This window comes from Echinops telfairi, unplaced genomic scaffold (genome assembly GCF_000313985.2).
Source record: "Echinops telfairi isolate 266 unplaced genomic scaffold, ASM31398v2 ScPeMD7_7457;HRSCAF=8495, whole genome shotgun sequence".
Lineage (NCBI taxonomy): Eukaryota > Metazoa > Chordata > Mammalia > Afrosoricida > Tenrecidae > Echinops > Echinops telfairi.
Genome location: NW_022111357.1, coordinates 22,728,626 through 22,742,346, shown reverse-complemented (window position 1 = coordinate 22,742,346; position 13,721 = coordinate 22,728,626). Strand labels below are relative to the sequence as shown.

Here is a 13,721-nt window from a genome sequence, read left to right as displayed (position 1 = left end):
CTATCTTATTTAGACAGACCTGCGGAGATAATAACATGCCCAAAAACAAGACAGAGCAAAACCAAGCAACAATATACAACAAAACAACAACAATAACAAACCAATGAGAAAAAAAACAACAAAACAAAACACAACAAGAAAGAAAAGTTTGTAGTTAGTTCAAGGACTGTTTGTTAACCTCTATATGTTAAGAGTATCAGTGTGAATCGTATTAGAAGGATGACACCCTTGCTCAAGTCACACTCTTACTCAGGTCTCACCATTGCTTTGATTCACACCTTGAATCTTACAAAAGGAAAAAAGCTAGGAGAGAAGAGAGGAATGAAGACTACCGAGGAAGAAGAGCTGCGAGCAGAATCTCTGGACCCAGGGTCCCTGTGCTGAGAACCACCTAGACTTGGGGCAAGGTCAGTGGTTCAGACACATGGAGATCTCCAAGGAATGGCAGGCCCACCATTCCTTAAAGGAGACAAGGACTCCCCTAGAGCTGGTATCTCTAACCTCCTAAACTGAAAAACTAAGACAATTAATAAGAGCCAGTTGCTTGGTATTTCTGTTACAGTAGCACTAGTTAACTAGAAAACTGTTATGTATTTCCCTACTCTAACACATTTGATAAAATGTATATATAGCCTTATCCAGTATTTGGTGTGCTTTTGATTTTGTGATTTTAAAACTACTTAAATATTCTTTTCCTCTAGATCTCCTTCTTTTCTTATTTTTTTCAGTCAGCATTGGATATTTAAGATCTATCCACGATGCTGCCTATATTAGTTTTTGCTTCTTTGTGATGCATGGTTTTTGTATATACATCCTGCCTATTCTCTTATACATTCATTTAGTGAAGAACATTGAAGTTGTCCCTCATGTCCCTGCTACCAGTCTTAGCCAGGTTTTCTCATGGACTTCTGTGAGGATTTTCCCTAGGATATGTATCCAGTAAGTGGAATTCCTGGAGCATGGAGCATTTGTAGAGCTAATTTTACGAGATTGCTTTTCCAAAACAGCTTTATCGTATTATATTCCCACCAAGAGGGCCCTGGGTTAACATCTAGCTTCTGTAAGCACTTTGGACCTTTCGGCTCCCCAACAGTAAAAAGGAAATAGTAAAGATACTTGACTCATGAAGTATTTAAGAAGAGAAAATGAATTAATATACAAGGGGGCTTCAAAAGTTCATGGGAAAAAGCCCATTAATGATCTTTTTGTTCTGTTTTTCTACAAAGTTTTTGAAGCCTCCTTACAGGCAAAGCATATAGAAAACCTTTCCTAATCGGCACCAGTGTTAACTCCCGACTCTAAACTGGGTCGATATATAATTTGCATACTTTGTGTGTGGATTTCACCACCACCACCTCCCACCACCCCCCACAAACACACACCAGATTTGCAGGCATTTCACATATACTCCAGATATTACTTCTTTGTCGTTTTTAAAATCATTTGTAAATGCCCTTGTCCAGTTTTGCCACCTGTCTGTCAATCGGGTCTGTAGAACATGCTGATGGAAACCTTTATTTGCTTTTGGAGCATCGTTTATGAAGTCTTTCTCCTCCCCAGCTTCAAAGAGACCCTCCAACACAGTGTGTTCAGCTCTGATCGTTGTGCCTTTCACACTCAGGTCTGCCTCCTCCCCTTTGCCCGCCCCCCATAAGAGCCCCTGTACTTGGGTTAGGAATTCGTTCCTACGGAATGGTTTCAGGATTGTTCTGCTGCATGCCAGAGACCAGTTTTCACTCGATGTAGGGTTCCTTTGTGATCCCAAACTCACCAGCCCCACTGCCATTGAGTCAGTTCTAACTCATAGTGACCCTATAGGGCTGGATAGAACTCTCTTGGTGGGTTACCAAGACAGGAACTCTTTAGGAGAGTAGAAAGCCTTGTTCTCCCAAGGTCTGGCTGATGATTTCAAACTGCTGACCTTCGCAGCCCAACATGTAACCACTTTGCCACCACGGTTCGATAGCAGAGTGTAAGTTAGGATCCCGTCCCACTGCATTTAGATTTCTTGTGGGTGCCCTTTCTCCTTTCAACTCCAGGCCCAGGTGTAATTAGCAACTTGTATTGCTTCTTCCCTGGGCCAAGGAGCAGAGAGGTTTTTCTGAGAGCTTTATCAAGGCGGGCTAGGTTGCCTGGTTGCATTTCCAGCCTTTGTCTGAGCTTAAGACTTCCTCCTCCAAGCCCTGGCTGTTTAGGGGCAGCAAGCCCTGCCACCCACCACGGCACCCGTTTCCACTTTCTCTGGCCTTGAGGACGCTTTTGTTTCACATGCCTTAGAATTTCCTTTTTTAATTTTTAAAAGCATGGCTTTGTATTTTAAAAGCATTTTTGTTATACTTTATCCAGCATTGCTACGTATTTACATTAGGAAAAGAAGCCTTATTACATTATCTCTGGACTATTTTGCCAAAAATGTATTCTGGATTTTTCTATTAATTGCAGTGACATTTTAACTTTCACCGTTGCTGGCGTAACACTCATCATGTAGCCCTCGACTGCCCTGGAGTGCTTCCTGGCTTAACTTTCCTTATCCCCCTTTTCAGTTCAAGCTTTTGACCAGGTTCTTAGTGTTTCTCCATTGGGAAGCCACAGACTTCTGTTCAATTTCCCTCTCTCCACCCCACACCCCCACCCCCCAGTTTGGCCAATTGCTTATTCTGAATTTACTCTTCTGTTTAGTTGTTAACGAAAAGATGAAGCATTTTTGGTCTTGGGGTTAATATGCACAGTGATCTCTCCCTGGATCTTTAAGGGAGGGGAGTCTTCCTATTGATTCAATCTGATGATAGAGGTAAATATCCTCCCCAGAAAAATGACCATAAAATAACCTCTTTTATTTTGTGCTGAAAGAAAATTCCAAGCACTAGTTTATTATTAATAAGTATGTTTAAAAAGATCTAATGTCTTTCCAAACATACCTATTGATTTATGCAATCCCAGAGGGCTATTAGCCACTCTTGTCTTAGGAAAAAAAATCATCTCATTATATTCATAAAATTTGTTCTATTGACAAAAGCAAACTCGGTCCAGGTTCAGAGTTGGTGCAAATTGAACTCTTGTTCTGATATTTCTCTAGATGTTAAGATGAGTTAAGTTTACAGTTTTCTGCAGCATCCTAGCCCTTTTCTAAAAATAGTTCCTGTGTTTGCTTGTTTTAAATCTTAATGCCTTTTCCCTCCTATTTTCACAAGCACCAGGAGCAATGAACTCAAATCCTGCTACTATCATTCCAGCAAGCCGCCCCTCCCCCCAATCCCCCTGCTCCTAGGTCTGTCTCTTCATCTGTTAAAGGAAAAGCCTTGTGTACATTTGTATATATCATGGTTCAAATATTAGAACAGAAACTGCACTGAAGCAACCAGACTCGATGTTCTCCAAGATCTCTCCGAGGAAGCTGAGAAAACGATATGAATTCACCAATACCCCACAGGGACACAGAGCCACATAGCACAGGCAAGCTTTGAGTCAATTAGGATTAGGACCCAAGAATTTACACTTCTTTAGGAAGTCATTTTATTTCTTTGCTTTTTAAAAAAATGCCTGTTTCACATGTTTGGAAATATAAATCATGGTGACTGACAGTGGTAGGGGTGGGCGTCATGGTCCTGCTAACAGAAGCAATCCCTGTTATTTTGACATGGGTCTCTTCATTCTAAATGTAATTTTCCCTTCTATCAGTGAGACTGTACAATTTTGCCCTCACATAAACACCACCAAGGCCAGCCCCTGAGCTAACGGTTTCTGCCCCTAAGCTGTCATTTCTCTCCTTATCCGGATCAGGTGGTGGCACCAGCACCTGTTCACTTAGCAGATCAGAAGTCTGGGAGTTGACGCTCCTTCCCTCCCCTCCCCTCTGCCCTGCTGCTAAAGTATGGCAGTTCCAGGTCTGTCTCTGGTTTCCCCCCTCTCCTGCCTAGTAACACAGCTCCCGGTTGAAGAGCTCATTGACTCCCACGCCTCCTCCCCCAAGACTCCTGCTGTTGTGGAACCTATTTCCAGCAGGATGCCCTTCAAATTCTGCACAAGTACCACTTAGGTGATGTATTTAAAATGTGTAGCTGACCATGTGACTCTCAGGCTGAAAGCCTTTGAGCCGTAATGACTGGTCATTCCCTTCAGGTTGAATTTCAAGCTCGTAAACATGGCCTATCCATCCCTCTGCAGCCAGGACCTCGCCTCCCCCTGCAGCTTTGTCCCCAGACACTTCTGCCCCCTGCTTTATGTCCCAGTGTAACCGCACTTCGCATGTCACACTGCCTAGCCTGCCTCCTCTCTGCTCCTGGTGGTGTCTTATCTCTGCACGTGCAGGCTTCCTACCTCTCTCTAAGACACGGGCCCATCTCCTCTGCTTCTGGCTCCAGCTCCTATGCCACAAATTGGGTATTTGTGTGTGAATCTCTATTATTGCATTTTCTCCCATTAATTTGTTCCTTCCACCAACAATACGTGCGACAGGCAGAATTTTAACCACCATGCATGCCTGAATGGAGCTTACATTCTGGTGAAGGGATATAGATAATAAGCAAGTAAAATGACAGCGTGTCAGTAGGTGGTAGGTGCTATAGAAGAGAATAAAGAAGCATTGCTGTTTAGACGGTCAGAGGAGGCCTGCCAGACTGCTTTTGAGTAGCTGGAGCGGGAACCCTGAGACCCAGGCATGCTGAGGCGCTTCCCAAACTAGCACGGCCAGCAGTGGCTCGCGCATCTCAGGGGCGGGGAAGCGGGAGGAGCAGGATTGACGAGCTCATGGCAAGGCAGGGCATGAAGGACTTTGTAGGCTCTGGTCATGACCCCGGTTCTTACTCTGACGTTGTCTTGTATGGAAAGAAGGCCTTCTCTATAATCCACAGGCTCCCACGTGGCTTTACCCTTTGCAGAACTCAAGAACCACCGGCCCCTCGAGTCGGCATCGACCTGGTGGCAGTGAGTGTATTTGAGTTTTCAGGTGAGAAAATGACTCAGTGCCTTCCTGGCAATTGAAAATGCATCGCCTGTTACCCAGGACAAAGTCTAGGTATCTGGTTTTGTAGCCCTCCTGGATGATTTCAACAACCCACCCACCAGGGGGCAGTATTGCCCACCTGAGGAAACACTACTGTAAACGATCCAGCCTAGGCTTATTTATATAGTTAAGCATATGATAATTATCAAGCACAAACACCAAACCCACTGCCTCCAGTCGATTCCGACTCATAGAGACCCTACAGGACAGACCAGGGCTGCCCCTCTGGGCTTCTGAGACAGCACCCTTGAGGGAAACAGGTGGCCACATCTGCCTCCCTAAGAATGGCTGGTGCCCTTGAACCACCGACCTTAATTTGCAGCTGGGTACTTAGCCACCGCGCCCCCAGGGCACCTGATCTTTACCGTGATTATGGAGTCCCTGGCCCAGTCCTACACCCTGTAGAGCACCCTGTGTTTGCCTGTTGGTTTGGGTCGCAGTCCAGGCCTGGGGCGTCCCTGGGCACTCTGAGTGCTAACACGGTGTCTCTGGGGCTTTTCCAGGCCGCCCCCCCAGGGGGCCCCCGACAAAGGGAGGTCTGAGCGCAGCATCTGCTATGGAGCTCCCCGACTACAGCCGGCAGCTGCTGCAGCAGCTCTACGCCCTGTGCAAGGAACAACAGTTCTGTGACTGCACCATCTCCATCGGCTCCATCTACTTCCGCGCTCACAAACTTGTCCTGGCCGCCGCCAGCCTCCTGTTCAAGACTCTGCTGGATTCCACAGACACCATCTCCATCGACGCCTCCATGGTGAGCCCCGAGGAGTTCGCCCTCCTGCTAGAGATGATGTACACTGGCAAGCTCCCTGTGGGCAAGCACAACTTCTCCAAAATCATCTCCTTAGCCGACAGCCTGCAGATGTTCGATGTGGCCGTGAGCTGTAAGAACCTGCTGACCAGCCTTGTCAGCGGCTCATCTGTTCAGGGCCAGGTGGTGAGAGAGGCCGCCGAGCCATCCCCAGAGCCACTCAGGAAGGAATCCGAGAAGCCTCCAATGGAAATTCTGCCCTCTGGGGGGGCTGTGGATCCCTGGGCTCCCCCAGAGGGTGCTGCCCCTTCAGGGGACCCCGTGAAAGCCACGACTGGGGAGGCCACCCCGAGGGCTTCTCAGGAGTCGAGCGTGGATTGTCCTACTGCCCAGGATATTCCAGGGAGCACCACAACGCCCTCGGAGCCACCTGCTGCCAAGGAGGGGGGCTCCCCAGCCCTTACCAAGGCGACAGAGGCAAGCCCAGAGCCAGGTAGTACTCATTCAGCACGTGCTTCCTAAGCTGTTTCCCCATGGCCAGTGAGTAGATTCAGTGGTTTGTAGGGATTTTTTTGTGACATAGGTAAAATTTCCAGAGACCACTGGTAGCTAGGACACCAATATTAAGTGGGGTGGGTGCTCTGAGCCTGAAGATGGACTACAGACCAGAAAAGCTGTGCTCTGCCTTTCATGTAGCTTACTGGTGACCACTCATCTTTTAACCCGGCTGAGTGTGTGCGGAAGCGAGGGGAGCCACTGTTGTCTGCTGGAACTTGCGACCTACAGCTTTGCACCAACAGCTTCCACTTTTATTTAATGACTGACTGGTCTTTTTCCTTGTTTAACATTCAGAGAACGAGAGGAAGTGCTACCAGCTGGATTTTCTTCTGGAAAATGAAAGTGTCTTCTCAGAGGCACTCTCTGCTACCCAGGATGTTTTACAAAGACTGGAGGACTGTTCAGAAATTAAAGGCCCGCAGAAGGAGGTAGGTCCTTGTCTCTTTCTGTTTTGTGTGTTTGCTAGTTAAGCGTTTTCGAAATTGTGGCACCTTCTCATCTGGGCCAGAAATCTGAAAATGCCAACGACCATAGGGTTTCCATTTTATCAGCCTTCAGTTGTACTCTTCCTGACATTTATTCCCCAAAGGCTAGTCTGGCAAAAGTATCGGGTAAGATGTATTCACAGTGGAGGTACGTTTTGATCATCAGGCAAATCCCAGCTTATTATCAGTTTTGAGCCAGGATACTTGATGGTGTGGATCCTCCTTCCTGATTAGCCCAGCAGGTCGCCCTAAGGAGATGTGCAGTCATGAGGGAGGCAGCCGGTTGTCAGTAATGGGGAGCCTCAAATCAGAGCTGTAAGCCATACATAAAGTTAACACAAAGAAAACAGCAACGAATAATCAAAACTGGTACCAGATGTAAAATAAACGTATTTAGTAAATTGCGTTCGGTCTTGAGGAAGACAGTGCCCATTTTCAGATATATAAACAACACAATAAATAAATAGAGAGAAGTCAAGGATTTCATCTTGGTTGGATCCACAATGCTCGTGGAAGCAGCAGTCAAGAGATCAAATGATGTCTTACATTGGGAAAATCTGCTACACAAGACCTCTTTCTCTTTAAAGTGTTCAAGGACAAAACTCTCCCCTTGAGGACAGAGGTGTGCCTGCCATAAGCCAGGGCATTTTCAGTCATCTCTCATGCATGCCAAAGTCAGACCGTGAATATGGTGGACCGGAGAAGAGTTGATGCATTCAAATTAGGGTGCTGGTGAAGAATAGTGAAAGTACTGTGGACTGGCAGAAGAACAAACCAATCTGGCATTCGGGAAGTACACCCAGGATGCTCCTTAGAAGTGAAGACGGCCGAGGCGTCCTCTCACGTACTTTGCACTTGTTCTCAGGAGAGATCAGTCTGTTTGGAAACCCTCTGTAGGGTTGCCATGAGTCAGAATTAACTCGATGGCAATGGGTTTGGGTTTCAGAGAGGGCTACACATTGAGTTGCTAACGATAAGGTCATGGCTTAAACCCACCAGCCACTCTGAGTAAAAGATGAGGCCATTTGCTCCCCTAAAGATGTAAAGCCCTGGAAACCCAAAAGAGCAGTGATGAGTCAGAATTGACTCGGTGGCAGCGAGTTTCGGTTTGAGCAGCATGGTGCATGTGTCATCTCATCCCCCCAGAAATTCTCAAAGTAGCTATTATTTTTAGGTCCCATTTTATGAATGGAAAAATACTATTGCAAAGAGGTGATGTAACTTGGCCATGGCTGCAGAACTTCTAAGACTGGGAGTCAAATAATAACCTATGCATTCTGACTGTAGAGCTATTCTCTGACACTCTTTGAGTTTGCTGCCTCCCAGGATGAAACTGAGACACCTACCTGGGGGTCAAAGCTTAAGCACTGCCTGACAGCAAACTGCCAAATGGTTCTCTCTCTGAGACATCCCCACCTGTGTGCTCCCTGGTTCCCTGAGCCTGCAGAGTGAGACCCCACAGCCGCCTTCGAACACCACTGGCCTCCGCTTCCTTCCAGCCATGCCTCTTGCCTGTCTGGTTGGTCAGGGCCGAGGAGGGAGGCCTCCCCATGTTGCTGAGATAATCTGGTGTTTGTTAGCTCCTGTTAATCCAAACAGGAGATGCCTGATAACGTGATGGTGTCCCTGATTCATATAGTTACTGTTTTTTGTTTTTTTTTTTTTATTTTAAAGTAATTTTATTGGGGGCTCATACAATTCATCACAATCCATATATACATCAATTGTATAAAGCACATTTGTACATTTGTTACCCTCATTATTCTTTTTTTTTATTAATTATTTTATTGAGGGCAAGAGCGCATTTTGAACGGGCCATGGAGTAGTCCGGGCGCACGGGGGAGCCTGCGAGACGCTCCAGAACCCCGGAGAGGCAAGGCAGCGACGGCGCGCGACAGTTACTGTTTTAATAACAAACTCAATGTCTGGTGTTTGTTTTAGCTGTGGCCAGTCCACAGAGGCTATAATTCTTTTTGGAGGATACACTTGTTTTCCAAGGCTGGACTAAACCGGGCGACTCCCTTAGGCAGGGTTTGGATTGTAACTCCTTGGCCCTTTTTGTACTGATTGTGTGGAAGGAGGTCTGGCTTCATCGTTCAGCACTTGGATGCTCTCCTCTGACTGTTCAATCTACTACTTTTATTAGTAGTTTGTTGTCATGGAAGCTGATAGACACACCACACTACTTCATTTTCTCTCTTCAGACTTTTCCGCTTACGGTAATTATGGTCAGAGAGGCACCACATCATTCCTTAGACCCTCCGTGACTAGTGTCACTTCTGTATTAGCTGGAATTGTGCTTGGGGTTTTTTGTGGTTTTTTTTTTTTACATTCGTGCCTAAAAATGTCTGGCACAGAACAGGTGCTCAGGGAATATCTGCTATACATGGAGTCATCCGACATCCTATCTCTTTCGTCTTGATTCTTGTCCTAATCTTTTGATAGTAACACCATTAGTAGTGCTTTGAAAGAACAGGGAGGCACTGTTGGGGATCATTATAGGCTTATGTTGTTTCTCCTTTGGTTTTAGAGGTCAGAGTAAGAGTTCTACAAACCACCGGGTGGTTGCATCCAAACCAATCCTGTTGTCTTCCGAAATAAATCACTGGCTTCAGAAAGCAAAAGGGAAAAGCTGTGATAGGAAAATATGAGCAAATGAAATAAAATACAGAGTTAAGGAGGAACCGTTTGATAATCAGGCCATCCCCCGCTTCTCTCTCTGTGTACAACTTTATTAAGATCTGAGTGATGTACTGCCCCTATTTCAAGTGTACAATTTGATGTGTGACCTCAGCTTTGTAACCATTACAACAATCCTGATTGTGAACATATCCATCACTCTCCAAAGTGTCCTGTTGTCCCTCTGTCATCCTGCTGTCCTATGCTTTCCACTTGCCCATCCCAGGTATCCACTTTTTGCCACTGATGATTAGTTTGCATGATTTTGAGCATTGTATAAGGAGTATTTAATTAATTGTTCAGTTATCATTACTTGGCAGGGCTTCACATGCAAAGGGATATACGGCTGGATGTGGCATTTGGAGGCTCGTTGCAGATCTGGTGGCAGATAGGCCAGTCTGTTGCCCTCCTGAGACGTGGAGGGGGGGGTTGTGCAGTGACCTGGGCTCAGTGTCAGGGAAGACACCTTGCACCGGGTTCTTGTTGCTTGTATTTCTGAGCTAGATAATGAAAGGTGGCGAAGCCATTCCCTAGCAGTGATTGCTGCAGCATGAGGCGAGGCTGGGCGGCTTGAATTGTGTGAAACCAAAGCCAAAGCTGATTACGGAGAAATCTCTTGGGAGGGGGCAGTGGCTTTGCCTGTCTGTAGCTCAATGTAATATCCTATCCGAGCTGGAAAAGCAGGTGCTGACCTAACAGGTTTGTTAGCTGAGCTGAGCAAAACTTTCCGTTGAAGCCCCTTACACTTTCCACCCCACGTTCATGCTCAAACTCTTCATTGTCTTCCTTCTCTATTCCTAACCACAACCTGCTCTTAATTAATGACATGCATAGACAGCACAGCGCGTCTTTGACGAGAATAAGGAGAGAGCACTTCTGGTGATTTCCTTACTGCTCCAGCCACTTTCACCTCACGCTCCAGAGAGACTCCCACAGCCGGAGACCCATAGCGTTGTTTTCTCCTTCAGCTGTATTTCAAGGGCAAACGCATCTCTTCCTCCCCGTGAGTCTTGTGTTTTCAATCCTGTCTCCATCTGGAGGTGGTCAGCAAAGCCGGGCCTGGGCTTGTGCTCTAGGGTCACTAAGGATGTTGGGGAATGGACTCTCTTGAGAGGTGAGTTAGTAGCGTTCCGTTGACAGGTCCACAGGAGACTGGAAGTCTCCTTTCTGTGATGGTGGTTGTCTAACTCTCTTCTCTGTTAATTACCAAGTCTAAGGTTCATGGTCGTATCGAAGAGCTCGATGCTCTAGGCCAGTGGTTCTCAACCTTCCTCATGCCGCGACCCTTTCATACCGTTCCTCATGTGGTGGTGACCCCCCAACCATCAAATTATTTTCGTTGCTACTTCATAACTGTCATTTTGCTACTGTGATGAATCAGGCGACTCCTGTGAAAGGGTCATTCGACCCCCAAAGGGGTCGCGACCCACAGGTTGAGAACCGCTGTTTTTATGGAGTGGGAATCTCAGTCAGTGACAGGCTCTATAGTAATCATTGAGGCAAAGAAGAAGAGGCACTGGATTCCGCGCAAGTCTGCCCCATAGACCTGGGTGAAGGGGAGAATCAGGTCTAGGAAATGGCAGTGTTTCATCCAGGCCACTGCTGATAAGCCGCGCCCGCGAGACTGCGGTTGAACTCTTTAGTCTGCCTGAGTCTCGGCTACAGCTGGCTCCTGGAAGGGTGCGGCACCACGTCGGCGGCATGTGTGCACAGCAGCTGGGACAGGGCTGAGCTGTTGTGTTCTGCTCGGCAGAGACTATAGTGCAACCTGAACAAATCAGAAGACAGCAGGTGAACAGGTGGGGAAACAAATTCCATCAAAAGACTTGCGTGTAAAGGAAAGAGTCATTTTTTGTGTGTGGTAGAGGACCAGGAATCTCCCTCATCTTTAGATTAATTGACCAATATTTCCACTCGCAGGTGGAAAAGTTCTTTAATTCCTTAGATGACTACTCATTAATACACATTCAGCACTGAGAATCACAGGAGTGAGAAATATCTGGTTAGAAGACTTAGCCCTCTGACCACTCTCCGTGTGGCTTTTGTTCTTGGGGTTCTGCCACATGGTAGCAATGAATGGAGCCCAGCATGTGGCAGTAGGTGACACCGTTCCATCTAGGCAGGTACACTATTTCAAAAAAGGGTTTCCTGGGCTGTGGAGCCCCAGGCGACTGTGGGGGGTGATGGAATAACAGCTATAGCACTGGCCGTGGTGCAGGTCCCCAGTAGGTTCTGGAAGGAGGAGTGCTGAGCAGGCCTGTCCAGGCAGCTGCACTGCGCCTGCCTGGGCCTCTCATCAGCCCTCTCCTGCTCCTCTCTCCAGATGGTCACCCTCGCGTCACTACTGAGCAATGGAGGTAACAAATGTTTTAATTTCACCGCTGAGTAGTTCTGCAGAGGGGGACCGCAGCGAGGCTAATGAGAAGCGGATCAGATGCCACCATTGATGAGAGCTGCTCTTCCTCACTGGCACAGATAGCAATGCTGGACAACTTGGATACGAAGAGAGGGAGTTCTGGGATATTCAGAGGGCTTCAGATAAATTAAAAACAAAAACCTGGCCAAGGATAGGATCTGCTAGAGAAGATAGAATATGCTGCACCACCTGAGATGCAAAAAGGGGGGGGGGGCGGCAAAAGGGCCGAAGAAGCACAAGAGACCGTGTAGAGAGCATGCCCACGATGGTGTTTGCAATGGGGTCTGTCTTGCTGTGTAACACTTGCTCTAAAATTCAGCTTAAAGTGGCAAATATTCTCCTCGTGTTTCTGGGGGCTAGAAGCTCAGGGTCCCTCAGTCCAGCGCTCTATCAGGACTGCTGTCCGCAGGCCTCAGAGCATCTGCTTCCAAGCACACCCACTGACTGCTGGCTAGAGACCCTGTTACTTTGCCGTGTGGTCTCTGGAGGCAGCTTACAAAGGCAGTGCGCATGTCCCAGAACTTGAGCTGAGCGAGGGGAGGTACATCACAGCTGCTGTGTAACCTCACCTGAAAAACAAGAGCGATTTTGGAGGGTGCCTATAGCAGGGCCCCTACTGCTTTCTTGATAAAGCAGATTTTAAAGAGATGATATAAGAGGCCCTGGTGGCATGGCAGGGTATGTACTGAGCTGCTAACCGCAAGGTCAGCGGTTTGAATTCACCAGCTGCTCCCTGGGGAAAAGATGAAGCTTTCTGTTCCCGTGGAGATTTACACTCTCAGGAACCCACAGGGGCAGTTCCGCTTGCCCCTCTAGGGTTACTATGAGTTAGATTGGACTTGCCTGGATGGCAATGAGTTTGAGGGTTTTGTGGGGGAGGTGGGGGAGGGGTGGAATAAAACTCTCCTTTGCAAACGCAGACAGAGATGGGATCCTTCATGTGTCGAGGGGGCCAGGGGGGAGAGGGGGTGTGGTGTATGTGGCAAATGGTAAGTTTTTGCTCCTTGGAAGACTTTCTCATGAGAAGGTTATTTGTTTATTTTGTATTGTTTTTAACTTCTATGGCGTTCACTAAAAACATCAAAGGTACGGTGTTGTTTGCCAAGTACAAATATGAAGATCATGTAACCAAACCAAGCCCCTGCCACTGATGAGACTCACTCATGGTGACTGTAGACTCGGTGGGTCTCTAAGGTGGTAAATCTTTATGGGAACAGATGGTTTCTTCTTTCTCCAACTGCTGACCTTACCCTTGGCAAAATTCCACTGTACCCCACCAATTCTCCTGGGAGTTTTTACATTTCCAATCTGTTCATTATTAAACTTGCACTATGACCCCTGTCTTCCAAATGGCCTTCTTTCCATTTGTGTGAAAGGTGTTTGGTGAGGCCACAGAAGAATGCTCATCTTGCTGATCTTACTGCTGCGGCCTTAATTGGTGGTGCTCCATGTTGCAGAGGGTTCAGGTGGCAAGCTGGGGTTCAGGCAGGCACATCCCGCAGAGCCATGTGGCTCTGGATTGGACCAGAGCTCCGGTTAGAGAGCACGTGTGAAGAGTCCGTCGCATGAAGGCACGGCCGTCCCTGTGAGAATGCACGTGAAAGCCGGACATTGGGTGAGAAAGACCGCAGAGGAATCCGCGGTTTGAAGGGCGGTGCTGGAGAAGGACATTGCAAGCCCCACGGCCTGCTGAGAAGCAAACCGAGCTGTATTGGAAGGCGTAAGGCCAGAGGGCGCCGTAGAGGCAAGGATGTGGAGACTGTGTCTTCCCTACCTGGCACATCCTGATAGGAGAGACCAGTCCCTGAGGAAGGACATCATGTTTGGTGCAGG

At 47.4% G+C, this 13,721-nt stretch overlaps 1 protein-coding gene across 2 annotated transcripts in view; it reads left to right on the top strand.

The window, feature by feature from the left end:
- Positions 1–13,721, top strand: part of ZBTB40 (zinc finger and BTB domain containing 40) — a 78,765-nt gene that overhangs the window by 37,183 nt on the left and 27,861 nt on the right. For both annotated transcript variants that reach the window (XM_045298818.1, XM_004705123.2), the window contains 2 exons: positions 5,506–6,243; positions 6,603–6,736. In XM_045298818.1, coding sequence (XP_045154753.1) covers positions 5,506–6,243; positions 6,603–6,736 — 872 coding nt within the window. The remainder of the gene's footprint in view (positions 1–5,505; positions 6,244–6,602; positions 6,737–13,721) is intronic.